Consider the following 24,041-nt stretch of genomic DNA (forward strand, 5'->3'; position numbering starts at 1 on the left):
TACCCTATTAAAGATTAAAAAAAAAAAAGCAAATCTGTATTATTTCCAGTTGGAAAAAAGACATGCCATTAGCATTTCTTTAAGATTTTTTTGATGCAGATTTCCTCTGTAGTATGGATGACCGGATGATTAGCCAGATTTGGTTTACTGAATCCCACAATGCAATGTGCTTAAGTTGAAGTTTCTATTTCCACTATGATGCATGAACCAATGTCAGCTGAAACTTTATTTTTCTTGAAATCTTTCTCACCTTATTATTTGATGGGGCTGTAAAAAGTTAATTTCACAGAAGACATTCACAAAATTAAACATGACTTAAACATGGAACGCAGTGAATTTCTGTCACAGCAATGTAGCATACTGCTATTTGCATACATTTTTAATTACATATTTTAAATTGTATGCAGTACCATAGTATTTTGAACATGCCACTGCTGTTGTCATACTGTCAAGTGCATCTGCTCCTGCAGGTGGAGTGTCAAAACTACATCCGGGTGTTGCTTGTCAACAAGACAGAGGTGATCACCTGCGGTACCAATGCCTTCCAGCCCCTTTGCATCACCAGAGAGGTAAGCATCTATCAGTTAAATGAGCTGCCTAAACTGGAGCTTTTATCAAAGTGTGTGTGTAATCCATACCGTATCCACCTCTCAGGTAGGGAACATGAGCAGAGTGTTGGAGAGGGTGAACGGAGTGGCCCGCTGCCCCTATGACCCACGTCATAATTCGACGGCTGTGGTGACCGAAAGCGGAGAGCTGTACGCCTTAATCTCATCATCTCATGTCTGATAGTCTCATATTCCAGGGATTGTCTGAAAACTTTTGACATTTCTCTTGATGCCCTTCCTTTTTTCTGTCCTGCTAATATGCAGCCAAAATTGCTGAATGTTGTTCTTCAAAAGAAAATTGTTGATTAGACATTTATTTAATTTTGTGTATGCTAATAGCACTCCCCATAGGAAAGAAAAGTTGTTTCCCCTAGACAACATGAATAAATGGAAATCAAACAGTTGTTTTGCTTAAGTCTCCTGCTTCTCAAATGTTTTCTTAATTAAAAACCCCACAATAACCTCCTTGTATAGATCTAAAAAAAAATAATAATTCACAGTCTCTTATCTCAAACGTGTCTCATCAAACATTTCTCATCAGATGATCTCAGCTCTGTTATTTGTGTTTATCTGCATAGTCTCTGTATACTCTTACTGTATCGTCTTATTTGTGTCTTTTACACAAACTTTAGGAGAAACATCTGACCAGTGTTATTATCAACTAAAACTAAAGCCATAAAAAAATAGTTACTTGAAATAAAATTTACGTTAACTGAAATAAAAAAAAATATTTTAATTGTAGCCACTTGCCAAGGCATAATTTCTCAAGTACTAAAATAAAAATGAATTAAGAACTGTATAGACCTATTAAAAAAGAACTAATAAAATGACAAATACACCGCTAAATTGCTAACACGTTAACTAAAATTACGATGAAAACTGAAATTATAAAAATAAAAACTACATTTTTTAATATTAATATTAAAAACTATAATAGTATATCAGTGATACAAAATAATTTATTCTGGAGGTGCTGCAGTGTTCTTTTAGTATCATTGATATACTAATAAAGTTTTGGTAATATTTAGAGTTTTTATTTTATATATATACAGGTGCATCTCAATAAATTAGAATGTCCGATGCACCTGTATATATATATATATTTTGTTTTCACTTTAATTGTAAAGTCTTAGAAGTCAGTAATTTTGTTGTGTGTTTTTGTTCAAATATGTCTATAAAGTATTTATTTATTTTACGGCAACGTTGAAGTAATTCATTTATTTATTTATTTTTGCCTTTTCAATTAACATTTTTTATTTCATGTAACTAAATGTTTTTTTATGGTTTTAGTTAACTAAAATAACCCTGTTCCTTGTTTGACCCACTGTAAGTGCATACAGTATGACAAGTTCCTATATGATACCTAGCAAAAAGTGAGAAAAGCAAAGCTGCACTCTCACAATTGTATCTTTTGTGTCGAAGGCAGTTTTTTAGAGCAGCCCTGGCCTGTCAAGGTAGGAACCAGTCAAAGATAAAGACAAACGAAACTCAGCACACTTCCTGCACAAAGTCAAAAGGTGTCAATAATCTCCCAGCTGCTGACACTGTGCCTTTTCCCTTAGAAAATTCATCCAATGCCAGTCAAAATGGAATAAGCAGAAAGTTCTGATGCCAGAGCTGTAAGTCATACAGTGAGGAGATGTCAGAGGGTAGTTGAGGTGAAAGGAGAAGGACATAGACAAGGGTTGGAGAGTTAGGATTGGGCGGAGGAGATGAACTTTCAGGCATCCAGCAGTGTAATTATTCCTCATGACCGAGAGAGGGTGAAATTGCAGCTGCAACGCTTCACGTCACTCAGTCGGCCTGTAGTTCCACTGTAGGTTCACACTTGAGGAGAGTGAAAGACAAAAAGAGGGAAGCAAGATTATTGAAGCTTACACATTTACCTGCGTCAACACATATATTGACTTATTTAAATAAAATCAGCACAAGAAAGCTTAAAGTTAGTCTGAATTGCTATTTTACTTCCATATTATGACATAATTCAAAGTGAAAGAGAATGTTCAACATGAAAAAAATACTTTTATCCACTGTGAATAAGTTGAATCATGAAAAAGCACTATTTGTAGCTAAAGTAGCTTTTTGGGTAATGGATAGCAACATTATTGAGTGGTTTGCTAATACAAACCCGATTCCAAAAAAGTTGGGACACTGTACAAATTGTGAATAAAAACAGAATGCAATGATGTGGAAGTTTCAAATTTCAATATTTTATTCAGAATACAACATAGATGACATCAAATGTTTAAACTGAGAAAATTTATAATTTTAAGGGAAAAATAAGTTGATTTTAAATTTCATGGCATCAACACATCTCAAAAAAGTTGGGACAAGGCCATGTTTACCACTGTGTGGCATCCCCTCTTCTTTTTATAACAGTCTGCAAACGTCTGGGGACTGAGGAGACAAGTTGCTCAAGTTTAGGAATAGGAATGTTGTCCCATTCTTGTCTAATACAGGCTTCTAGTTGCTCAACTGTCTTAGGTCTTCTTTGTCGCATCTTCCTCTTTATGATGCGCCAATAGCTAAAGTAGCATTTTGGCTAATGGGTAGTAGGCTAACATTATCGAGTGGTTTGCTAATAGTTGCACAACTGAATAACATTTCTCTTCAAATATGCCTTTTTTCAGTTTAGCCGAACTAAAACATGAAAGTAAAACATGAATTGTGAGTCAGCAAAAAAAAAAAAAGCTCTATTTGTAGCTAAAGTAGCTATTTGGCTAATGGGTAGTAACATTATCAAGTGGTTTGCTAATAGTTGCACAACTGAACACCATTTGTCTTGAAAAATAGCTTTTCCAGTTTAGCCAAAGTAAAACCAATAACCTTTTTAATCATGTGTGTTAGCGGGATGTGGACTCGATAGAGATGAAGTGTGAATTAAAAACTTATTTCTCAACTGGGGTCAGTGAAGAAGGCATGAACCTCAAGGGTCTACAATCGAATCCAACCGGACTGTTATTATATCGTTCGTGCCAGGTGCTGACTGAATGTTTTTTTTTTTTAACACTGAGCCCATGTGGGGTTGTACCCGAAGTGAGATGTGATATTGTTTTATCACAGCTCTGATTCAATGAGAAATATCATCATCGCCTGCAGCGTGGCTATTAGCACATGCCTCTCTCCTCTGGTGCATATTGGGACTCATAATTCACTTCCCAGCTTAGTGTTTTCCCCTGACTGTGGCTCGCAGATAAACACACACACACATACAGGGACCCCTGATGGAGTGGCGGTGTGGAAATGAGGCAGTATTTACGTTCAGCATGGAAGAAGGAAAATACCGTTTGTCATGTTCAGTCCCTCACAAATCAGCACACTCACACCCTGCCTGTTTTTAGCTTAGCAAAAAACCTGATGAATTCCTGCAGTCACTGGGAAGTAATTATTCTAATGTTGAATGGATCTGTATTGGTATTCACTGTGCCTCTCTGACCACTTTCTTCACCTTGATCTGTGTGGAAGTGTAGTTATGATGTCTCATTGAAACTGAAAGCAGAAGAATTGTTTGTTCACAACAATCCTCTGTTAATGCTTCTGGAGAGAGAATTGGATCTTTTTTTAAGGTTCACTGCTTACAAAATGTACCATAGTACAGTGAGGTGTTGACATATAACTTCTGTACTGTATTCTATGATAAATATTAATGTACTAGTGTTTTTTTTCCTGGTACCAGATACATAAAATGCCAACCAAATAAGCATAAGACGTGATGTGCCATTAGCATGATTCCATATCCAAAATATAATGAGGCCATAATACTTTTTAGTGAAAATTCATCATCAGTCATCATTTATTCACGTTTAAAATACAGGGATGGAATCGGATGTTAATACCATGGTATTATATACAGTACTGTTCAAAAGTTTGGTGTCAGTATGTAATGTTATACTGTCTAAGGCTGAATTTATTTTATTGATTATACAGTAAAACAGTAGTAGTCATTTTAATATGCTGATTTGGCGCTCAAGAAACATTTCTTCTTATTATCAATGTTGAAAACTGTTGTGCTGCTTATTATTTTGTGGAAACTGTGATACTCTTTTCAGAATTCTTTGGTGAATATAAAATTCAAAGAAACAGCATTTATTTTTAAATAATTTAAATAATAATTATAAAATAATTAAAAGTCTTTATGTCACTTTAATATGAATTCCTTTAAAATAAAATAAAATAAAATAAAATAAAATAAAATTGTTTTAAACTTTTGTTGACCCCAAACTTACACAGTAGTGTAAATTGGTGCATGTTCATATACCACTGTATTTACATGGTGCTTCAATGTACTTTAAATATGTGTCCAAAAACCATGATACTGCCTTAGTAAGTCTAAACCCTGTCTTTACCATGATACGGGGAGAAAAAAAAACATGGTAATGCCATGGTACTTTTATTAGTAACCCAAATTAATTTTCTTCATTTACTCACCATGGTACAGTGATTGGATCAAGCATTTAATACCATTATATTTTATATATACACCATGGTACAAATTTATATACCAAAGTATTTACATTGCCAACCAAAAAGCATGATATGAGCCTGAAATAAAGTATAATTTAGTTTTTTTTGTCAGTGAAGAACAAATACTGTTCTGCCTGTTTCTCACTAAAAAGCTTTTCTCTGGTTTCAGATGAAAGCACTGAATATAGCACTAATTCATATGGGCTACGCTGATGTTGTCTTATAGTGATTTTTGGACCAACACATGGTACAGTGCACAAAGTTCCAGTCCAGTTTTGACCATGTAATTCTGTTGCAGTTAGTTTTTGCAGATAGAGCAGTATCGTTTGCAGTGTCGTATGCAAATACTTCTCTGGGCTGTTTCTGAGTCTGTGTCCTCTGAGATTTGGTATTTATTGTGTTTAAAATTGAATCAAAAGCAGTTATGGCTATTGATGCCTCTCCTGGGCTTCACAGCGTAACAGTAATCGCATTCTCGTAAACTGCTGCGATGGCCCCAGCAGTGATTTTAGTCATGCCTATTTACAGGTGAATATCTGTGGCATGCATTACTGGATGGGCTGGGGAATAAACAGGCCTTGGGGGTAAGACATTATTCAGAGTGTGCGATATTAACTCTGACTAATGCAATCCAGACCAGTGCCACCTGGACCAACGGGACAACTTTTTATATTCCGAATAATTTTTGCATGTCAAATGCACACAGATTTCTGCTCCAGTCCTAGGCAGGCATAAGCGGATATTAAGAAAGAGTGAAACAGGGATTCAGGCCAGTTTGCTATGGAAGTAAAGTCGTTGTTTTGGTGTTTAAACCACTTTATGCTGCATTACTGAGAGTCCTGCTATAGACGTACCCATTTGAAATGCTTGTTGTGCCTGTAAGATGTTTAGCCACGCTTTTTTTCCTTCTCCTTTAGAGCCTCACTTCATCTCGGCTTACGACGTGGGTCTTTTCACCTTCTTCTTCTTGAGGGAAAACGCAGTGGAACACGACTGCGGTAAGACGGTGTACTCGCGGGTGGCGCGGGTGTGTAAGAACGACATAGGGGGCCGCTTCTTGCTGGAAGACACGTGGACCACCTTCACAAAGGCCCGACTCAACTGCTCACGGTCGGGAGAGATCCCCTTCTACTACAATGAACTACAGAGCACCTTCTACCTGCCCGAACAGGATCTCATCTATGGCATCTTCACCACCAACGTGTAAGTCTAGTCATCAAACACAAAATCAGCATAATATATATACTGTACACATGTTCTATGCACGTTCTGGGACCTATACAGTAGCTATGCCCTTTGCGTTCCAGCACCTTCATATTTACAAATCAAGCTGCTCATAGCTGTGTAAAAATCGAAGAACTTATATCCTGATGGATACATTGGGCCTCATTCATGAAACACGAGCAGAACGATTTTTTGTGTAAATCATTCGGAAAGTCGTTCTGACGTAAATTTTCGGATTCATGAAAATGTTCATATTTTGAAAATGTTAGTTGGTACTAAAGAAATTTACACCTGCTCCCTACCATGTGTAAACGGTGCATAAAACATTCAAACGAAATGATGACACTGCATTTTTATGAACTATGTATTAGAATGATATTTAACGAGTTCATTTGCCCTGTCTTTTTTTCGTTTTTTACTCTTTAACTTTGGGTAAAACGCAGAGATCATCACTGTCCCTTTTTACACAGCCGTCCAATCTCAGTGGAGGAGGGGCGGGACAAACATTACATTGACCAACCATGATCATACTTGTACAACACAACAATGGAGAAGTTAATATTGCTGGTTACTGCATTTTTATATTCAGTAATATTCTTCAAAATAAGATACTTGTAATATGTTCCTGCCGTGAATATTCCAAATCATAGAAAACAACGCCTCACTCCAGAAAAATGCAGTGCCTCCAAAGCTCTCTCAAACACCACCAGCTAGTCGTTTTCAGAAGAGCACCAGGCATTATGTCAGCTGGCTAAAAACGCTCTGGTCTGACACACGTTAATTTATTCATTTATTGTTAGGCATATAGCCTATTAGTCTCTTATACATTTATGCTATATAACTTACCAAACCTGAGAATTGAGTCCAAGGATTTCACACCATTCCTAGATACGTAATTTGCGTAGCTGTGAATGAGCGTGCATGCGCGCCCTATTTACGAATGATTGGATCTCATTAACATACACACATTTAACTATCAAATCTGACCTTTACGAAGTATTTGTGAATCCGGAGGAGAGTTTTCGGGAAGGTCCGTTTTACGCATAAATTACTCAGAATTTACTCATATATTTACGAATGTTTCATGAATGAGGCCCATTATGTCCATATATACAATTTGGGAAGTGAATGTTTAGGAAACCCATGCTTTGCAAACCCAAATAGCTGTGAATATCATTTGTCAAGATGAACAATTTGAATTGCACCTTAAGTTAACAGGTTAAAGGGTTAGTTCACCCAAAAATGAAAATTAGCCCACAAATTACTCACCCTCAAGTCATGCTAGGTGTATATGACTTTCTTCTTTCAGACGAATCCAGTCGGAGTTATATTAAAAATTGTCTTTGATCTTTCAAGCTGTTTAATGCCACTCAGCGGGTGTTGCATGCATCAGTCCAAAAGAAGTTAAATAAAAAGCGCCCATCCATAAAATAAAATGTCTCACACAGCTCCGGGGGGTGAACAAAGGCCTCGAATCGATGCGTTTTTTGTAAGAAAAATATCCATATTCAAAACGTAATAATAACTTTAATGTAGCTTGCGTCAACAGTCCTACAGGAAGCAGCTCCGGGCGGATGAGGTATGAGGGTCAGCGCTGCGCATGCGCCGGTGAGTCTCGTGAAAACCAACGTTTGTTAACAGGAGCAAAGGATTTTGTTTTGATCTCTCCCCTGCGCTTCGGTGTGTGTCACTCCTGAGCGGCGCATGCGCAAAGCTGACCTCATACGTCATCAGCCCGGAGCTGCTTCCGTGTAGGACCGTTGGCGCAAGCTACATTAAAGTGATTATTACGAAATTTGATACTGGCATATCCCTACTTGAGGGTGAGTAATTTGTGGGCTAATTTTCATTTTTGGGTGAACTAACCCTTTAAGTCTGTTTCAGTGTGTTCATGAAATGTGAGAAGGCCTTAGAGAGGAGTACAGGAATATGCTGCATCCATCCACCTCTGTTACAACTTAGAACAAGAAAATAAATAAGCGCTAGATTAACAAGCATATTTTTGACCTTAATTGCAAGTCAATTTGCTAACAAAGTATTGCAGATTAATATGAATCTAATAACATTAGGAATTATGTTATTGCTGTGTTAGCTGTCACAGACCTTTCCTAATAGATCTTTTTAATGAAATCTTCATTCTTCCTGACCATCACCAAGTGCTTCTTTCGCGGTATATTCATATCTTGCTACATGCTGTTTACTACATATTATTTAATGTAGCAGTTGATTCATCATGCAGTATGCAACAAAATCACTTCTACCCAACTTGGTAGTGCAACACCTCTTGGAGATTCTGTCCTATAGGATGAATCACTTATGCATTACATTCGATTAAATAAATGGAAAGCAACATTTTTGCTGAGATATTCCAGAAAATATGCAGTATGTCCGCTAGTGGTGGACCAGCATTTTTTATCTATCACTTTTTATCACTACTTGACAGTATGCATACTACAAACAACATTTCAAATAGCAAGTAGTATGGCAGTATATAAATCTGAATACTCACCTTCTCTTGCTCTCCTTCCCTATATTTCTCCCTATCTCTCTCTTGTTCTCACTCATTTTATCTCTGTTTCTTTTTTGTGTTTTTTCCTGTCCCCTTTCACTCACTGCCCCAGTAGGAACGGAATATGGTAATGCAATCAGAACAACAGAGTCTCCATCTGTCTGTGGTAAATTGAACACCTTAAGCAATGCTCCCTGGGGTTTGGGGCTGCAAAACAGGGAGGGTGGGCATGGGAGGAGCGGAGTGAGACAGAATGCAAGAGAGCAGCCAAAAATGCCTGAAAGTGTTGGTAGTAGTTTGTCCCGAGGTATTGGCAGCGTGAGTGTGTACTTTCATTGAGCTGAAGGTGTCAAAGCAGTATATGTCCTCATACTGAGCTTACAGACAGTATCAGCTATATTAGATGTATTGTAAAAAGCAACTTAAGTAATGTAATCTTTTTTTTTTGTATTTTTAAGTATATTACATACAGACCTTTTCTTTTCCTTTCTGTGTTGGATACATGGATATATAATCTTTTCAGTGTTTGGCATGGGCTCCTTGGCTGTTTTATGATTATTATTATTCATAAATTTAACTTGAACATTGGAATGTTTCATTAAATTGCTGTTTCTGCATTTTATAAAAGCAATAAGTCATGAGAGGTTGCACTTTGCAGAGATTTTACCTAATTTTTGTAAATTGGTTTTCCGCGATGGCTAAAATCATTGTTTTTCTTTCTTTTATTGCTTTTATAAAACGTACTTGTAGTGTCTGCGTAGAATCATGCATGATCTTTGGGGTTTTATGGCTTAAGAGACCCTTTTAGCCTTTTGACATTTGCATTAAATTACAGTCCTGGTCACAGACTTTACACTTATACGGGTGCCACGATCGATTGCCTCTGTTTGCTGCTCACAATTCGAAGTCAATGAATGTTTTGAACCCTTGCTACATATGTTAAATTACTGCTAGCACTGCATAAATAAGGAAAGTATTCTTCCTTGGCCAGGAAAATAATCTTTCTTTGAATTGATAAATTATTATTTTGTCTGCTCGGTGGACGGACAGATCAAGTAATGGTAATATTGATTCTGCTACAGTTAATTCGAAGATCTAATCTAAATATTTATTATTAATCATAACCAGTTATAATTAGTCATAAATATTTCCCTTTTGAGCTGATTTACTACATACTACATGGGTCTCTTGATTCTGATTGGTCAGTCAGAATCGCATTTGGTGGTCAAATCGTTTGCTAGTTTCACATATCACTCTGCGGTCTTTTTATCTTATTTAAGTTAAATGTAGGATTAATTTATTAGCTCTCGATGACCCTTTCTAGGTTTATTTTGCAATATAATTGGACATTTTCCCCTTATTCATACATTTTGGTATGATGAAGAAGGAAATGTTTAAACACATTTCAAATTATTTTGATGTGGTTTCTTTTTTATTTTCTACCTTTTTAATTAACTTTTTGAAGGAACAGCTATCATCCTCATTTCTGTCAATCACCTGCAGGTTAACTGGGTGGAACAGACCTTTTGGCAGTTAATATGATGACAGACAACCCCTCTGGAAAACAGATCTGTGGGTGTGAATGAATACGTCTATCATGAATACACACACTTTCATGCCTGAATTACAACAAATACAGAATAACAGCCAAGTGCATCTCTTCACTCGCGGTGATGCAGCATGACAAAATCCACCTTGAAATGAGTTTTTTGTACCCCATAGCAGGAATCTTCGCTTCGAGTTTATTCCATGCATATTTCGTTCATGTAGATGTATGGAGTTGATGGTATTAAGGGTTTCTGCTTTCTGTTGTTTTTCATCAGTCTGTTATAATACAGCACTGTAAAATCGGTACACCAAACAGCATACTTTAAATATAAATTTTGTATAATATACTTACATTTAAATATTTAACATAATATAAATATTTAATATAAATATTTATTGCATTTAAATGTAAAAGTGCTATAGAATATGCTGAAGAAGTTTACAGAAGTTTTTCAGCACTTACTAAATTTGCGATATTGGCAATAAAGTTGCTATGTATTGTTCAAAAATAATAAATTATGTACACGCAGATGAACTATGATATGATTTTGATAATTAGTACTCTTTGTAAACAAATGCTTGAGTGCACGTTTTTCCACAAGGGCAGATATTGTTATGCTGTAAAAATATTTATTAATAATCTTGCCTCAGTCCTGGCTGTGGAAGGTTGCTGAGTTGGCTCTTTGTTTTTTTTGCTGCGATGCAGGTATTCACTGAAGTCGAAACACTGAAGTAATGTATTTTTTTACTCCCCCTTTTCCCCTTGAGTGCTGTCCTACTTTATGTCTAAATCAACTTTATGGACCTCTTGGATGACCTCAAATGACCCTGTGCTTTTTGACATATTGTCTATTCTGTCATCATAACTCAACATGACTTCATCTAAATAAGCATGTGATCTACTGTACGTGTCACTTGGAAAGCTCCGAAGTCATCTGCTCTCACAGTGAGAAGACTTCATTCCCATATGTTGCGTGTTATACTGAGCATGTCATGGGATTTGCTAGCGTAGGTGACTTTCCAAAGGGTTATAGGACCAAACTCTGTACTTTACTTTTTACACACCTCAACAGCCTTTAAAACTGCACCATCATCTGTCTGAAAGTCACATCTGCACAAGCATAAATGCAATAAACGCCACCGTGACTTAGCTGAGGTATGCATCATTTGACCAGACAGTGCATTTATGCATTTTTATGTATGTATGTATACTATAAACCTTGCTTAAACATGCATATGCTGCACTCGCTGTTGTACTCAAGTTAATTTTTTGCTCCTCATTTTAGTGAGATTTTGACTAGTACTTATAGACTATGTTTGCACATTGATAACATACAGTTGAGGTCAGAATTATTAGCCCCCTTGATGCACATGAGCAAAGAAGGTTAAATCTGCATTGTATATCCTTTCCTTCAAAATAAATCACAAAACTCTAACTCTTCCATACAGAATCTCTCCAGATCCTTCAAATTCCCGGTCCGTGATAGTACACTCACCTCTTCAGTTCACGCCACTTATAGGGTTCAGGTCAGGAGACTGAGATGGCCATGGGAGAATCTTAGAGAATTTTGTGCTCAGTTATCAATTTTTGTGTTGATTTTGATGTTTGTTTTGGATAATTTTCCTGATGGAAGATCCAGCTACTGTACATTACAAGATTTATAGCAGAGGCAGTCAGGTTTTGATTTTTTTTATCTGTTGGTATTTGATAAAATCCACAATGCCATGTATCTGAACAAGATGTCCAGGACCTCCGGCAGAAAAACAGGCTCACAATATTAAAGATCCAGCAGTATATTTAACCATGGGTATGGGGTACTTTTTTATCCCGGTGTATCCCCTTAAAACCCATCTCATGTGTGCCAAAAAGCTCAAGATTTTTTTTTTGTGCAACTTGTGGTGATTTTATTTTTTTAATTTCATTTAATTTTATAATTTCATTTTACACAGACCACTAATTTCTGCAATTGTCCAACTGTGATATTTCTTAATTATTGCCCTGATGGTGGAAATGGCGAATACAACCACATTTTGTGAAGCTCAACAATCTTCTGCTGCACATCAGAAATACAGTATATTCTTTGGTTTTACTTATTGCTATGAATGATTAAGGAAAGCTGGCCTTTGTGTTCCCTCTTATTTATATTCCTACAAAAAGAAATGTATACTCCAGGGAGTCATGGCTGGACAATTTTATGTTCATAGTCACGTTGGTATGCTAAAAAAAATGTGAACATGAATAGGAATATGCTTCATAGATATTTTATTCATAAGAATTTCTAGGGGTGCTAATAATTGTGGCCAATGTGTATTGGAGAAAATATTTGTCTCATAATGTGACTATGACTAATGTCCACCCTACTAAAGTCACAAGTGTTTCGCAAAATTCAGAACTGAAGCAGATTTGGCTCACTTTCAATTATGGATTTTTCTATGAATTTGAATTGAATTGGTCACATCCCACAAGAAGCTGAATTGTAATTTGAATTGAAATGACAGGTGTAGTTGTCTCTATTCTAAAGGAATTAGAGTGATAATTAAAACGTTATTGTTATTCTTACAGTTATTGTCCTTGGTGTGAACTAGCCTTACAGTGACTGAATAAGAAAGAGTAAGCAACTGGATCCTTGGAAGATTGCACTATATGATGTGGAAGACAACTAGCCGGTTTGAGTCCTGAAATTTTAATGAAGTTATTCTGGTTGTAGAATGTGGTGTCACTTTTATATATAATCAAGCTGTGCGTAAATATACCTGTATTTAGAAGTCTAAAACAAGACTGGCAACTGTATTCTGCTGCCTATATAGGCAGTCAGTGGGGAAGCAGCTCACTAGAGAGGTAAAATCTCAAAAAACAAACTCTTGTGGTTTCTCATAACAAAGTTTCAGAGTCTTGCTTTTGAATGCTAGAGTGAAAGAGGAGAAATAGCTTGAGATAATTGGCTGTCCTGTCAGAGCCTGCTCTGTCCTCGCATCCTAGGGCTGACCGGTTTATAGCCCATGTTTCATCTGCGCATCAGCTTTTTGAGCTGCACTGCCAAGAGCCTCTCATTTTACCACGCTAACTTTCTATGTCAAACCCCTCACATGTAGTCCCCAGGGTCGAGCAGCAGATCCAGGCTTGAATCTTCTTCAAGTCCATGCCTCACCAGGCCACACAACAAGAGCCCGAGCCAGACACCAGCGTCTGGCAGGCCAAGTCCCCCTCCTGGAGCTCTGCCTGTGGGCCCATCTGTCTGTGGCTTCAGTGTTACCACCACAATTATTGCTGTTCATTTATGTGCGGTCTCAACAGCACACAACAATGAATCTGATAACAAGAATAACTTCCCCTTTTCAGTGATCCTCTTAGTTGACCTTTTTTTTTTTGCATGAGTGTATCATTTTTTTTGATAGTCCTGCTGTGACTATAATAGCTCTGGTCCCTAAGGGCTTCTGGCATCCCTCTAAACTCTGGGCATACTGAAAGCTCAGGGGACGTTTCTCAGGGTAACAAGACAAAACTCTGTCCTTTCTTTGTCACTTCAACAGCTTCTGAAACTGCACTGTCATCTGTACAAAATTCAGTGTGAGTCTGGTAATAAGAATAACCACCCAATCCATTCACTGCGGAGCTCATCTCTGCTCCTGACAGCTTACTTGGGTCTCTGGGCCACCTGTCACTCAAATCAATGGAGTTAATTAAGTCACAATGCATCTGAGAATGTTTCATGCCAGAAGAAGCTGACAAGATCTGCCTGGCTGAACCGATTATGAACTTTTATGTTTGTCTCAAGATTATAGATTTGTATAACTGTCTGTGCAGCCTTGAGGCCATGAAGTGTAAAGGTCTAAGAACTGTATGCTGTATGTGGGAAAATACATACCATCATATTATTTTATAGATCAACAATTCTTTTTATGATGGTACTGATACTTTTTTTTGTTCGTAACCATTATTCAGAACTGATTTTTAATGGTTTCATTTTTGCTTTTTGACAAAATAAATGTTAGGATATAGAACAAAAACTATTTATTAAATATATACAGTGGTGTGATGTCCTGATTTCTTATTTTTTTGCATGTTTGTCACACTTTAATGTTTCAGATCATCAAACTAATTTAAATATTAGTCAAAGATAACACAAGTAAACACAACATGCAGTTTTTAAATGAAGGTTTTTATTATTAAGGGAAAACAAAATCCAAAACTACATTGCCCTGTGTGAAGAAGTGTTTGCCCCCCTGTTAAAACAACACTTTTTCACACCACTGTATAAACTAGTATTTAGAATTTCGATAAACATAGTACTAAATTGTAATCATCTTTCTTTCTTGTGATCCAGGAACAGCATTGCTGCCTCTGCAGTTTGCGCGTATAACCTCAGCGCAATCATGCAGGCTTTCAGTGGGCCCTTCCGCTCCCAGGAGAACCCTCGCTCCACGTGGCTGCCCACCCCGAACCCCATCCCTAACTTTCAGGTGCATCATTCCCCCTGAATGTCTTTTACATTTTGTTCTCTGTGTGTGTGTGTCTGAAACAAACAGCCAATAGATAAATTCTATCAGCCTGGCACTGTGAGAGTAATTGCTCAATACCAGCTGGGTGTACCTGCATGCATAGTAATTCACAGTTATTGTCTACTTTCCTATAAAATGACATGGTGAGAAGTTTGAAAGTTTTTTTGTGAGTTTATATTTGCACTGCCCTGCTTGATCTCTACACTAGCTAATGAGTCTAACCCTAATGACACTTACCAGTGTGGGACCATAGAGGAAGAAGGGCCTAATGAAGGACTGACTGAACGCAGTCTGCAGGACGCTCAGCGGCTCTACCTCATGAATGACGTGGTTCAGCCTGTTTCTGTGGACCCGCTGGTTTGGCAGGATGATGTGCGGTTCTCTAAGTTGGTTGTTGACATTGTACAGGGGCAGGATACTTTGCACCACGTCATGTACATAGGCACAGGTAACTAGTCAAAGTCAAACTTAATCACTTCAGTTTTTTATTTTTCTTTTACACAGAAACCTTTTAAATCACATGTCTGCAAAAAGTTTACCATTAAATCCTTATATAAATAGTATTAGTTAGCATTAGTTATGCAGCCTTGTGTAATTATGCTTTGCCTTCTGTTCTGACTTATCAGAGTATGGAACTATTCTTAAGGCCCTGGCAACCACTAATAAGAGCCTGCAAGGTTGCTACTTGGAGGAGATGCAACTCTTCCCTCCTGCTCTGCGGGAGCCAATCCTGAGCCTTCAGATTCTCCATGGCGACAGGACTCTTTTTGTGGGCCTGAATGACAAAGTGCTGAAGATCCCTCTGGCGAGGTGCTCCAGCTTCAAAACAGAATTGTGAGTGCCATGTTTCATTTGTATGTTTTGTGCTGCAAATAACTTTAATGGGGTTATGAACTGCCTTTTTTATTATTTTGTACTGTTCTCTGAGGACCCCTTATAATATTATCAAGATTTTTACACCAAAAAACATCATAATTTAGAAGTAATAGGCTATTTTCTGTCATGTTTTTAACCCCCCTCATCAGAACGCTCTCTTTGAATAGGCGTGGCGGATTGTAGACACAGAAGTAAACGCCACTGCTATGATTGGCTAACACTTATGTGTATGTTTGACAGCCTACGGCCTTCACAGATGGACGCTGCTGTGATTTAGGTTTAAAATGCATAAATACGCAGTACATATCAAACGATCTGTAATAACAGATCCAATATATTCGGCACAGCATCGTCTTTTAGTTTCATTTTTTCTGAAAATCCAGCGTTGAATTGTGCCTTGTTTGTGAACGAATCCACGGTAAAGTGAAGTGAACAAAGGACTAAGTTCTTAACTGATGCGGTCTGTAAGTTCATTAAAAATAAAGTTCATCCACTCTTTCCTAATGTTGGGATCAGAAGGAAGGCAATGCAAAGACTGTTTTTCCACAAATTGACACTGCACAGAGTCTTGTTGTCTTCAGAGCCATCTTTATCATTTGATTTCTGCGTAGACCTGTGTTTGCCTCTCTCGTTATTTACACTACATGCACGAATCAGTGGACAGGGCTAAGCAGGCAGTACTGTGGAAGCAGACATTGATCAGGCATGGAGGTGGTGTTTAGCCACACTATTACGTGATAAAGTGGCACATTTCACAACCTGTTGTTTTTGCAGATTAGCTTCAATATAAGCTGTTTTTAGACTAACGAGAAAGTTTTGAGTTCTGAAATTTCTGGGAAGTTTTTAAAGTACAATGACCTCTTAGATGTCAAAAGATCAAGGGAATTTTGATTTCTCAGTTCATGACCCCTTTAACAATCAAGGACTTAATTTATTCATCTGACATATGCAGGCAATAGGTTGGGAAGTGTGAAACTACCTATTTTCAAAATGGACTGGTTGCTGATTTGTCCGATTAATTGGCCTTAAAGATGATTTGAATATTTATTCTGGTTTTAGGTTCATTGATGACCTGATTAGATACATTTTATAGGGGACGCTGACATAAGGTGTGCTCTTGGGTTCAAAAACAGCTAAACAGCGACAGAATGGAACAGATTGCAGGGGTTTTGAAGGTTTTGATTATTTTTAACCTGACATGCTGTCTTGAAGACACAACGCTCATGGTGAAACACATTGCCCAAATACATAGGTCTGAATGCATTTAAACGGATGAATTTGACCATGCAAGTATTAAGTATGCATGTATTTAGCAAAGCACATACATTTTTTTTTCCATTTTTTTTTTTATTTGATTTAAATGTAAATTATTAAATTAAATAATTATTAATATCAATTTAATTTTAATATTATTAATAATATGAATATTAAAATGTGTGTGTATACCAAGATAAACCAGTCAACTTCACTAGTCAACCATTATGACCCTTTCTTAGTATTTAGACAACTTGATGCATGCATTTTGGGCCTTTTAGATTTCAGGGACAATACATGCTTTCTCATAAGACTGTAGGTGTTGGGTGACAGCAGACCCAGGTTGATGTACATGAATGGCTCCTTTCACGTTGGTAAGAACTCTTGTTACCCACCTCTGTGGAATTATACCCTTGATCTGTCATTGGAAAAGAAATTCCTCCTCATGGGTGACTGAAGCATCCGTTTGACAGCCCGCGTGTATTCTATCAAAGCTTTCCATCAACTTCCCACCCCGAATACAGAGTGGGGACAACAGTCAGGCTCAATTTGCCAGAGGAGCACATAGAGAGCTCTGTCCGTTCTCTCTGCGCACCGTGCATGAAGGTGAAAGATCGAGTGTGGGTTTGGATGAATGAAGGAGAGATAAAGGAAGCTAGGAGGGTTCAAAGGAAAGAGGAAGGGTGCCGTCTTGAGTGAATGGTTTTCTGTGAGGGCAAACATATTTGACTGCGAGCTGGTGATTAGTCAGCACTTTGATTTCACTTCTCAATATGTGTGCACACTCTCTCTCATGCACAGAAACACACACAAGGCTATGTGGTGAAGGCTGAGGGTGTTGAATACTAAGCAAGGTATAGGTGAGATGTGTGAGATGGGGCGGAAGCGAACTTTGCTAGCTCTATTTAAAACCCAGCAGGGAGGAACAATCACATTGGGTTCCAAGGGCAGGCCAGAGAAGAGAGTTCTTAATCCGTAATTTCCCTTTGATTTCTGCCACATCCTGAGCACATTCACCTTTGAACACAATACAGCAGCGCAGCTTTGACATTTCATTAATGCTATACACTTATATGAAGGATAAGGTGGATAGCTGCTTCTAGAGACTGTGTCGATTATATTATGGAGTGTTGAATGTCAAGTCAAGTCAAGACATATTTATTTGTATAGCACTTTTCACCAAACACATTGATTCAAAGTATCTTTACAAAGTCATACTGGTATGTTTACAATGCCGTAAAGTTTTAATACAGAGCAAATTTTTTGGCAATATAGCGATTATCAGGGCTGAACTGGGACAAAAAATCGGCCCTGGCATTTTTTGGTCCAGGCGGCCCATCACCACTTCTATATATATATCGCATCAAGCGATAAAAGAGTCAAAAATGAAAATTAACCTATAGTGGTTTTTCATCTTCACGAGTCTTTCACAGAGCCGGTGCCGAGGAGGTGTGTGGTTGTTTTTCGCAGTCATTACATTGTGATTGGATGTTTACGCTGTCAATACAGGAGACAAACCAATGGGCCACTGGCTGCTCGCTGTCCCTGCGTGATGGTTTTCAGCAAAAAAACATTCTGTCAGCCCACCGGGAAAATGCCCGATTACCAATCCAGCCCTGGCGATTATATATCAATGATATAAGTCCTCTGGATTTAGATCTAGCTAAGACATTTAGCAGATTTAACTATCCGTAAGACATATTTAAAGTGTATTTCAAAAACAACCCAACACATTTAGCATAGAATAGCCAATTTTTTATATTTATTTAAAATTGTATTCAATATATTAGCATATAACGGCACAATGTTGCTGTATTTAAAAATATGATAAAAATTGCATAGAAGATCCCAGTTGTACCAGTTTTATTTATCCCTAAATTTGACCAAATTTTTTACCATAATTACAAATAAATAATATTTTAGCATATAACAGCGCGACCAGAATGATCAAAAAACCTTTTTTTGAATATAGCAAATATACCATACCAACATTTTATGCCTTAGTTGTACATGAAAAAATAAACCTTTGGCCATTATTTCTTTCTTTCATGGAGCACAAAATGACCACATAAGTAAAATGAACCAGGCTAACCAGGTTAGTGTCTTTTTTTGTAATAAGCAACCACCAGTCTTCGTAATTTCTCTTTTTGTGTTCCTCAGAAGAAAGAGATTCTTCTTTTAGCTTTTTCAGAACCTAGAGCTGTCGCAGAAACATGTCACAATGACTCTCTGATATCTGTCAGGTAGTGGCAACACTTTATGTCTAATAATGCCTTATACTCTAAATGTAAATCTGATTATTTGTTTTGTTAAATCTGACAAAAAATTGTCCTTTTTTTCAAGGTTTTATATTGACACCCCATATTGTAGCACCAGACACATTGTTGTTTAGCAAGTCGTTTTTGGACCAAAGCAATCTAAAGAAAGTTTCTGTAGGTCAAATGCAAATAAGGCATGTAAGATTGCATCAGTGATGTGAGAGACAAATTCTGTGTTGCCCTTGTTGCAAGGAAACAAATTAAATCAATGCAAACAAAACGGACAAAAAAGAATAGCAGGCTTTCAAAATATAATGGCTCGGCGTATAATTACTTTAAAATCATTCTGCTTCTGTTCACAGTTGCTGCCCTTGTGCCGCTATTTTCCTTTACAGATGAAAAGAGACAAAGAGAACGCTCCCGAAGCCTTGCTGGTCTTGCCTTTGGAGAAGTGTTTATTAATGACTTAATCTACATTGTTGGTGGCTCTGGCTTGAAAGCAGTGCAATAATTAAGTTTGATCCCTCGAAACTCTCTCTTCTGCTCATGTTCATGGGCCTTAGACTCTCGCCTCTGATTTGCAAAACTAATTTACTCTGATCAGCCAGCTGATTGTTTGATGGGATCTAAAGGGACCAACCGGCTGGGCCAGATCGATAATCTTAAAGACTGCGATTCCTAATCAAGGACGAAACAAATGTGGAAGCTGATGGGCTGGGTTCTTAGCGAGACTTCCAGTGACGGCAAAACGCTGAGCATTGGTGGTGTGGGTGGGATAAAGGTACTTCTGATATTCACCATTTACGCATATGTGGAAATGGACCTTATAGTAAGGATGTGAAAACGGCATATTTTCAAAAAACGACTGCTTGACTATTTGGTCTTATAGGGAAGTACTGAATAATTAGACTGTCTTTGGGTTCACTTGTCCCTGATTCAGCCAACAACATACAGTCTTCCAAATGTTTTCCAATGAAAAAAGAAGTACAAAAAAATGGTTGTGAAAAGACAACATGGCCTGGGATCATGACAACTTCTTACAGCTTAATTTTCATCAAATTAATTATGGCGTCTACCCTGACTTGGGTCTGTTATTGATGAAGTATTTTACATTCAACAGCCTAATTAGAGACAGCAGCGCAGTTAGTGCGGACAGTTTTGATGATGTGTAGATGATGAGATGATGAAGTCTTGGAGCGCTGTTAGGAATGTGGGTTTGAGGTTACAAATATCTATAGCAAACAGAGCATACAGCAAATAACCCAAACCACTTTACTTAGAAAACCACAAATATGTTTTTACAGCTTTCCTTTCCTGCTACTTCTGATGTGGCAAACCCATGTTTCCATGTCTACAGAGATGCTTGGTCACTATTTAGGACGTAATTTTGGATGATGACATCCATTTATGGGGGATTTTTGCTGTAGCTGTCATGTTGCAGTTTTTAGATCTCTCTTGCTTTATGGATGGTGGGGTGTAGAGCTGAACCCAAATGTTTATTTTTTGACTATTTTTAAGCCTTGTGACTATATTTAATGTATTTTATTTATTTTTTTGCGTATGCTATGAAGCTACTTAAAAGGGTAATTTTTTTATCATTAGAACTGTAGTAGTCAAGTACATTTAAATTGTTTAATGTAAAAACTAAAACAGTACAAATCTATTTTTTTTTAAATATATATATACAAATAGAAAAGTTATTTTAAGTTGCAATACTATGTCACAATATTAATGTTTTACTGTATTTTTATCAAATTAATGCAACCTTGGTAAATATTAGACTTTCAAAAACATTTTAAAAAACTTACCGACCACAAACTTTTGAATGGTAGTGTATATAGACCAATATAACATAATAATAAACAGGAATATTGAATGACTCAGTCAAAGAAGCATTGTGAAACTAATCTAATGACAGTCTTAGATCTCACGATTTAAGGACAATTATTGGTTTGATCTTCGCAGGGAAGGAATTGTGATCCATCACTATTGTGTGCTTAACCTTAGGTTGCACCAGCATAATTGTCTCTGCAGTAATGCTGCATTCATGTTGTGTTAAAATTAGCGCAATTACGAGCTGACAACCTGAGATTCTACTCTGAGCACATCCTCAAATTATTTGTTTCCATGGTAACCCTCATAACCCAAAAAGGTTCCATATGTGGTTGTGTTTATGACAGCAAAATATTTAATCACTACATTAATTCACCTTTATATGCTTTTTAAAATAAGAACTAAGAAAGTGCAGCAGGCTGTAAAAGAGAGAAATATATATAGATGTAACTTACTACATTTAATTGTTGAAGAAGTTTTCATGCAGTTTCCAACTTGTAAGTGCGACTTTTAATGTTTTTTTCCCAATCAAAAACTCATAATTACTGTAATTTAAACAGCACAAATTTACTGTGCCTTGTTATGGGGACATCATCAAATTCCATGGTCATGTGGCTTCCTGAAGGCACTTTGTCCTTTACCTGTGGCTAAGCCTTATAGCCAGCCTGTAAGAAATTCTAATTTCAGAGGCCCCATCTAACCCAAACAATTTACAGCTCCTGTTGCCGCCAGCTTGTCAACAGGGTGCTAAAAAACACCGGGTTTGAGAGCTCGCAGCTTGTTTGAGCACACTGCCCAGCACTTGAGCAACTGGAGGAGCTGCAGAGAGAGGAAAGGCAGGGAAAGAAAGTAATCAGAATGTGAGAGCATTTATTACCACTGGCTTTTAACTGACTCTCCACTGGCAGAGTCCCAAAATTGAGGCCGTTTTTCTCATGCGCTTTCTCCCATTCTTGATTAAGACAGGCAATATGTCTCAAACCCCGCTGTCCTGAACTTCTGACAAATAGCATCTTTTCTGCTTCTCCTGAGATGATGCCATTAAAGCATCTGACCATCTTATCTTTGTCTGCGCTAAGCTGTCAGTGATTGGTGTGTGTGGAAATCTCTCAAGCTGAAATTTATGGGACCTGTTTGGCTCTGGCGGTTTCCTAAAAAAACAAAATATTAAAGGGGGGTCATATGGAGAAAATCTTTTTTTTTTTTCTAATTTGAGAGAATTTTTCTCTACTATTTCACTGGAATGCATTAATAGTTCTGTATCTAACATGCAGAGAATTTAATTGATAAACAGTTTTTTTATATACAAAAAATGTGTGTGACAAAACTTGGTTAGCTAGAAAACCTGAAGCTGGTTTTATTGATTCTGAGCACAGTGCATCAATAAAAAATAAAACCTTGGCCCTTGTTTACAACGAAAAGATCATGAATTGCTATTAAAAGGATGGTAATAACTATTTGCCTTTGTTCATCTTTTTTAAAGGCCTATAAAATAGACAGTATTTTTTTACAGCCCTCCCAATGACTTTAAAATGTCTAAACCAACAAGGAGAAAGAAAGATTGATCGTCTTCTGTCCACTGTCTTGTCACATTGTTTTATGTGTTACTTTATTTTTTGCACTATTTAAAATTTTACAAGCAATGTCTTCTGGCTTTGCTGCTGAAGCGGTGCACTGTAAACCATGTTAAATTATACAGCAGTGTGATTCATGTCAGTTCGTGTTGCTTTTGTTTTAGCACTTCTTCCATGCACAGGAACCTTGGATTAAGGTGCAGTTCTTTGAATTGGCCCTCAACTTATTTTTTTCTAGCAGTCTATTTTAAAAAAAGGTGAACTGTGTTACTGGTTGCAAGGCTAGATGGCAGTTTTTCTGCAGTACTTGTTCTTTTCCTTTGGAGACGCAGACGGTGGTCATTCTGTGAAAATCTCTCTATATGGAGTGTAAGTTGCAGAACTCAGGAGAAAAAAACACCTTCAGGAGGCCATTAATTTAGGTTTTTTCCTCACTAGGTCAGCTGGCACAGTCCTGAAAGCAGCCGAGTCCTGGCAGTGCCCCAGAGCCGTGCTCATGTCTCCTGAGCTCATCAGTAAAACAGGCTACTGCTGTATGCCAACTGTAATGTCAAATCAGCCTTCCTTCCACGCCGGCACATTTTCAAAGTCTTAAGAGATTACATGGACGGCTGGCTTTCACTTTGGTTCGCGGGAGTGGATCTTTCCAATGTAATTAATGAAATCACTGCGAAAGTTGTTGTTTAAATGGGTAGTTCTCGCAGGTCAGCACCCTGAGGGCTTGTGTTTCTGCCCTCTGTAATGGGGGGTGATTGGGCCTGAGATGTGCGCAAGGAAGATATCGTTATACTCTCCATCCTCACATTCTTTTAATTGGCTCGAGTCATTTATGTCTTCAATTGTGCACTAACTGTATAACGCTATGGGTGCTTCAACTAATTTACTGTTGTTTCATTATAGCTCCTGTTATATTCAGAAACTAACAAGATGATAATCAGGCCTGTTTCACGTACCTCAGGTCTGATGCAATTGGTGCATATTTGTATACACATATTGACAGGATGCAGAATTCACACTGCATGCACCCATTTCTGAAAAAGTCTTAGGACTGAATCCAGATGACTTAAGCAGTTTTGCATAAAGTTGAGTATTTCTAAATGTTTTGATGCTCTCACTGCTGGTTCTGCTCTACTGTCAGTCCCACAATCCCCCACATGAGCCTGCCATTCAGCTCCAGATAATTAATTGAAAATGCTTGTTTACTTTGGTAAACAACTGTGAACTCAACAAACACGAATGTGGTAATTCAACCTTAATTGCTTAAAATTATGTACTGGTATGATATATAGTAATTGTATAGTATATAATATTTTATTATTTTTTTTTTTTATAAACAATGTTTAAATATTTAAGTTTGTGTGTGTGTGTGTGTGTGTGTGTGTGTGTGTGTGTG

At 37.4% G+C, this 24,041-nt stretch overlaps 1 protein-coding gene across 1 annotated transcript in view; it reads left to right on the forward strand.

Moving 5' to 3' along the window:
- LOC107660660 (semaphorin-5B-like) overlaps positions 1-24,041 on the forward strand; it is a 141,346-nt gene that overhangs the window by 93,184 nt on the left and 24,121 nt on the right. The window contains exons 8-14 of the mRNA XM_016450047.1: positions 471-569; positions 655-758; positions 2,031-2,062; positions 5,990-6,275; positions 14,679-14,814; positions 15,094-15,301; positions 15,480-15,687. Coding sequence (XP_016305533.1) covers positions 471-569; positions 655-758; positions 2,031-2,062; positions 5,990-6,275; positions 14,679-14,814; positions 15,094-15,301; positions 15,480-15,687 — 1,073 coding nt within the window. The remainder of the gene's footprint in view (positions 1-470; positions 570-654; positions 759-2,030; positions 2,063-5,989; positions 6,276-14,678; positions 14,815-15,093; positions 15,302-15,479; positions 15,688-24,041) is intronic.

This window comes from Sinocyclocheilus anshuiensis, unplaced genomic scaffold (genome assembly GCF_001515605.1).
Source record: "Sinocyclocheilus anshuiensis isolate Anshui unplaced genomic scaffold, SAMN03320099.WGS_v1.1 scaffold627, whole genome shotgun sequence".
NCBI lineage: Eukaryota > Metazoa > Chordata > Actinopteri > Cypriniformes > Cyprinidae > Sinocyclocheilus > Sinocyclocheilus anshuiensis.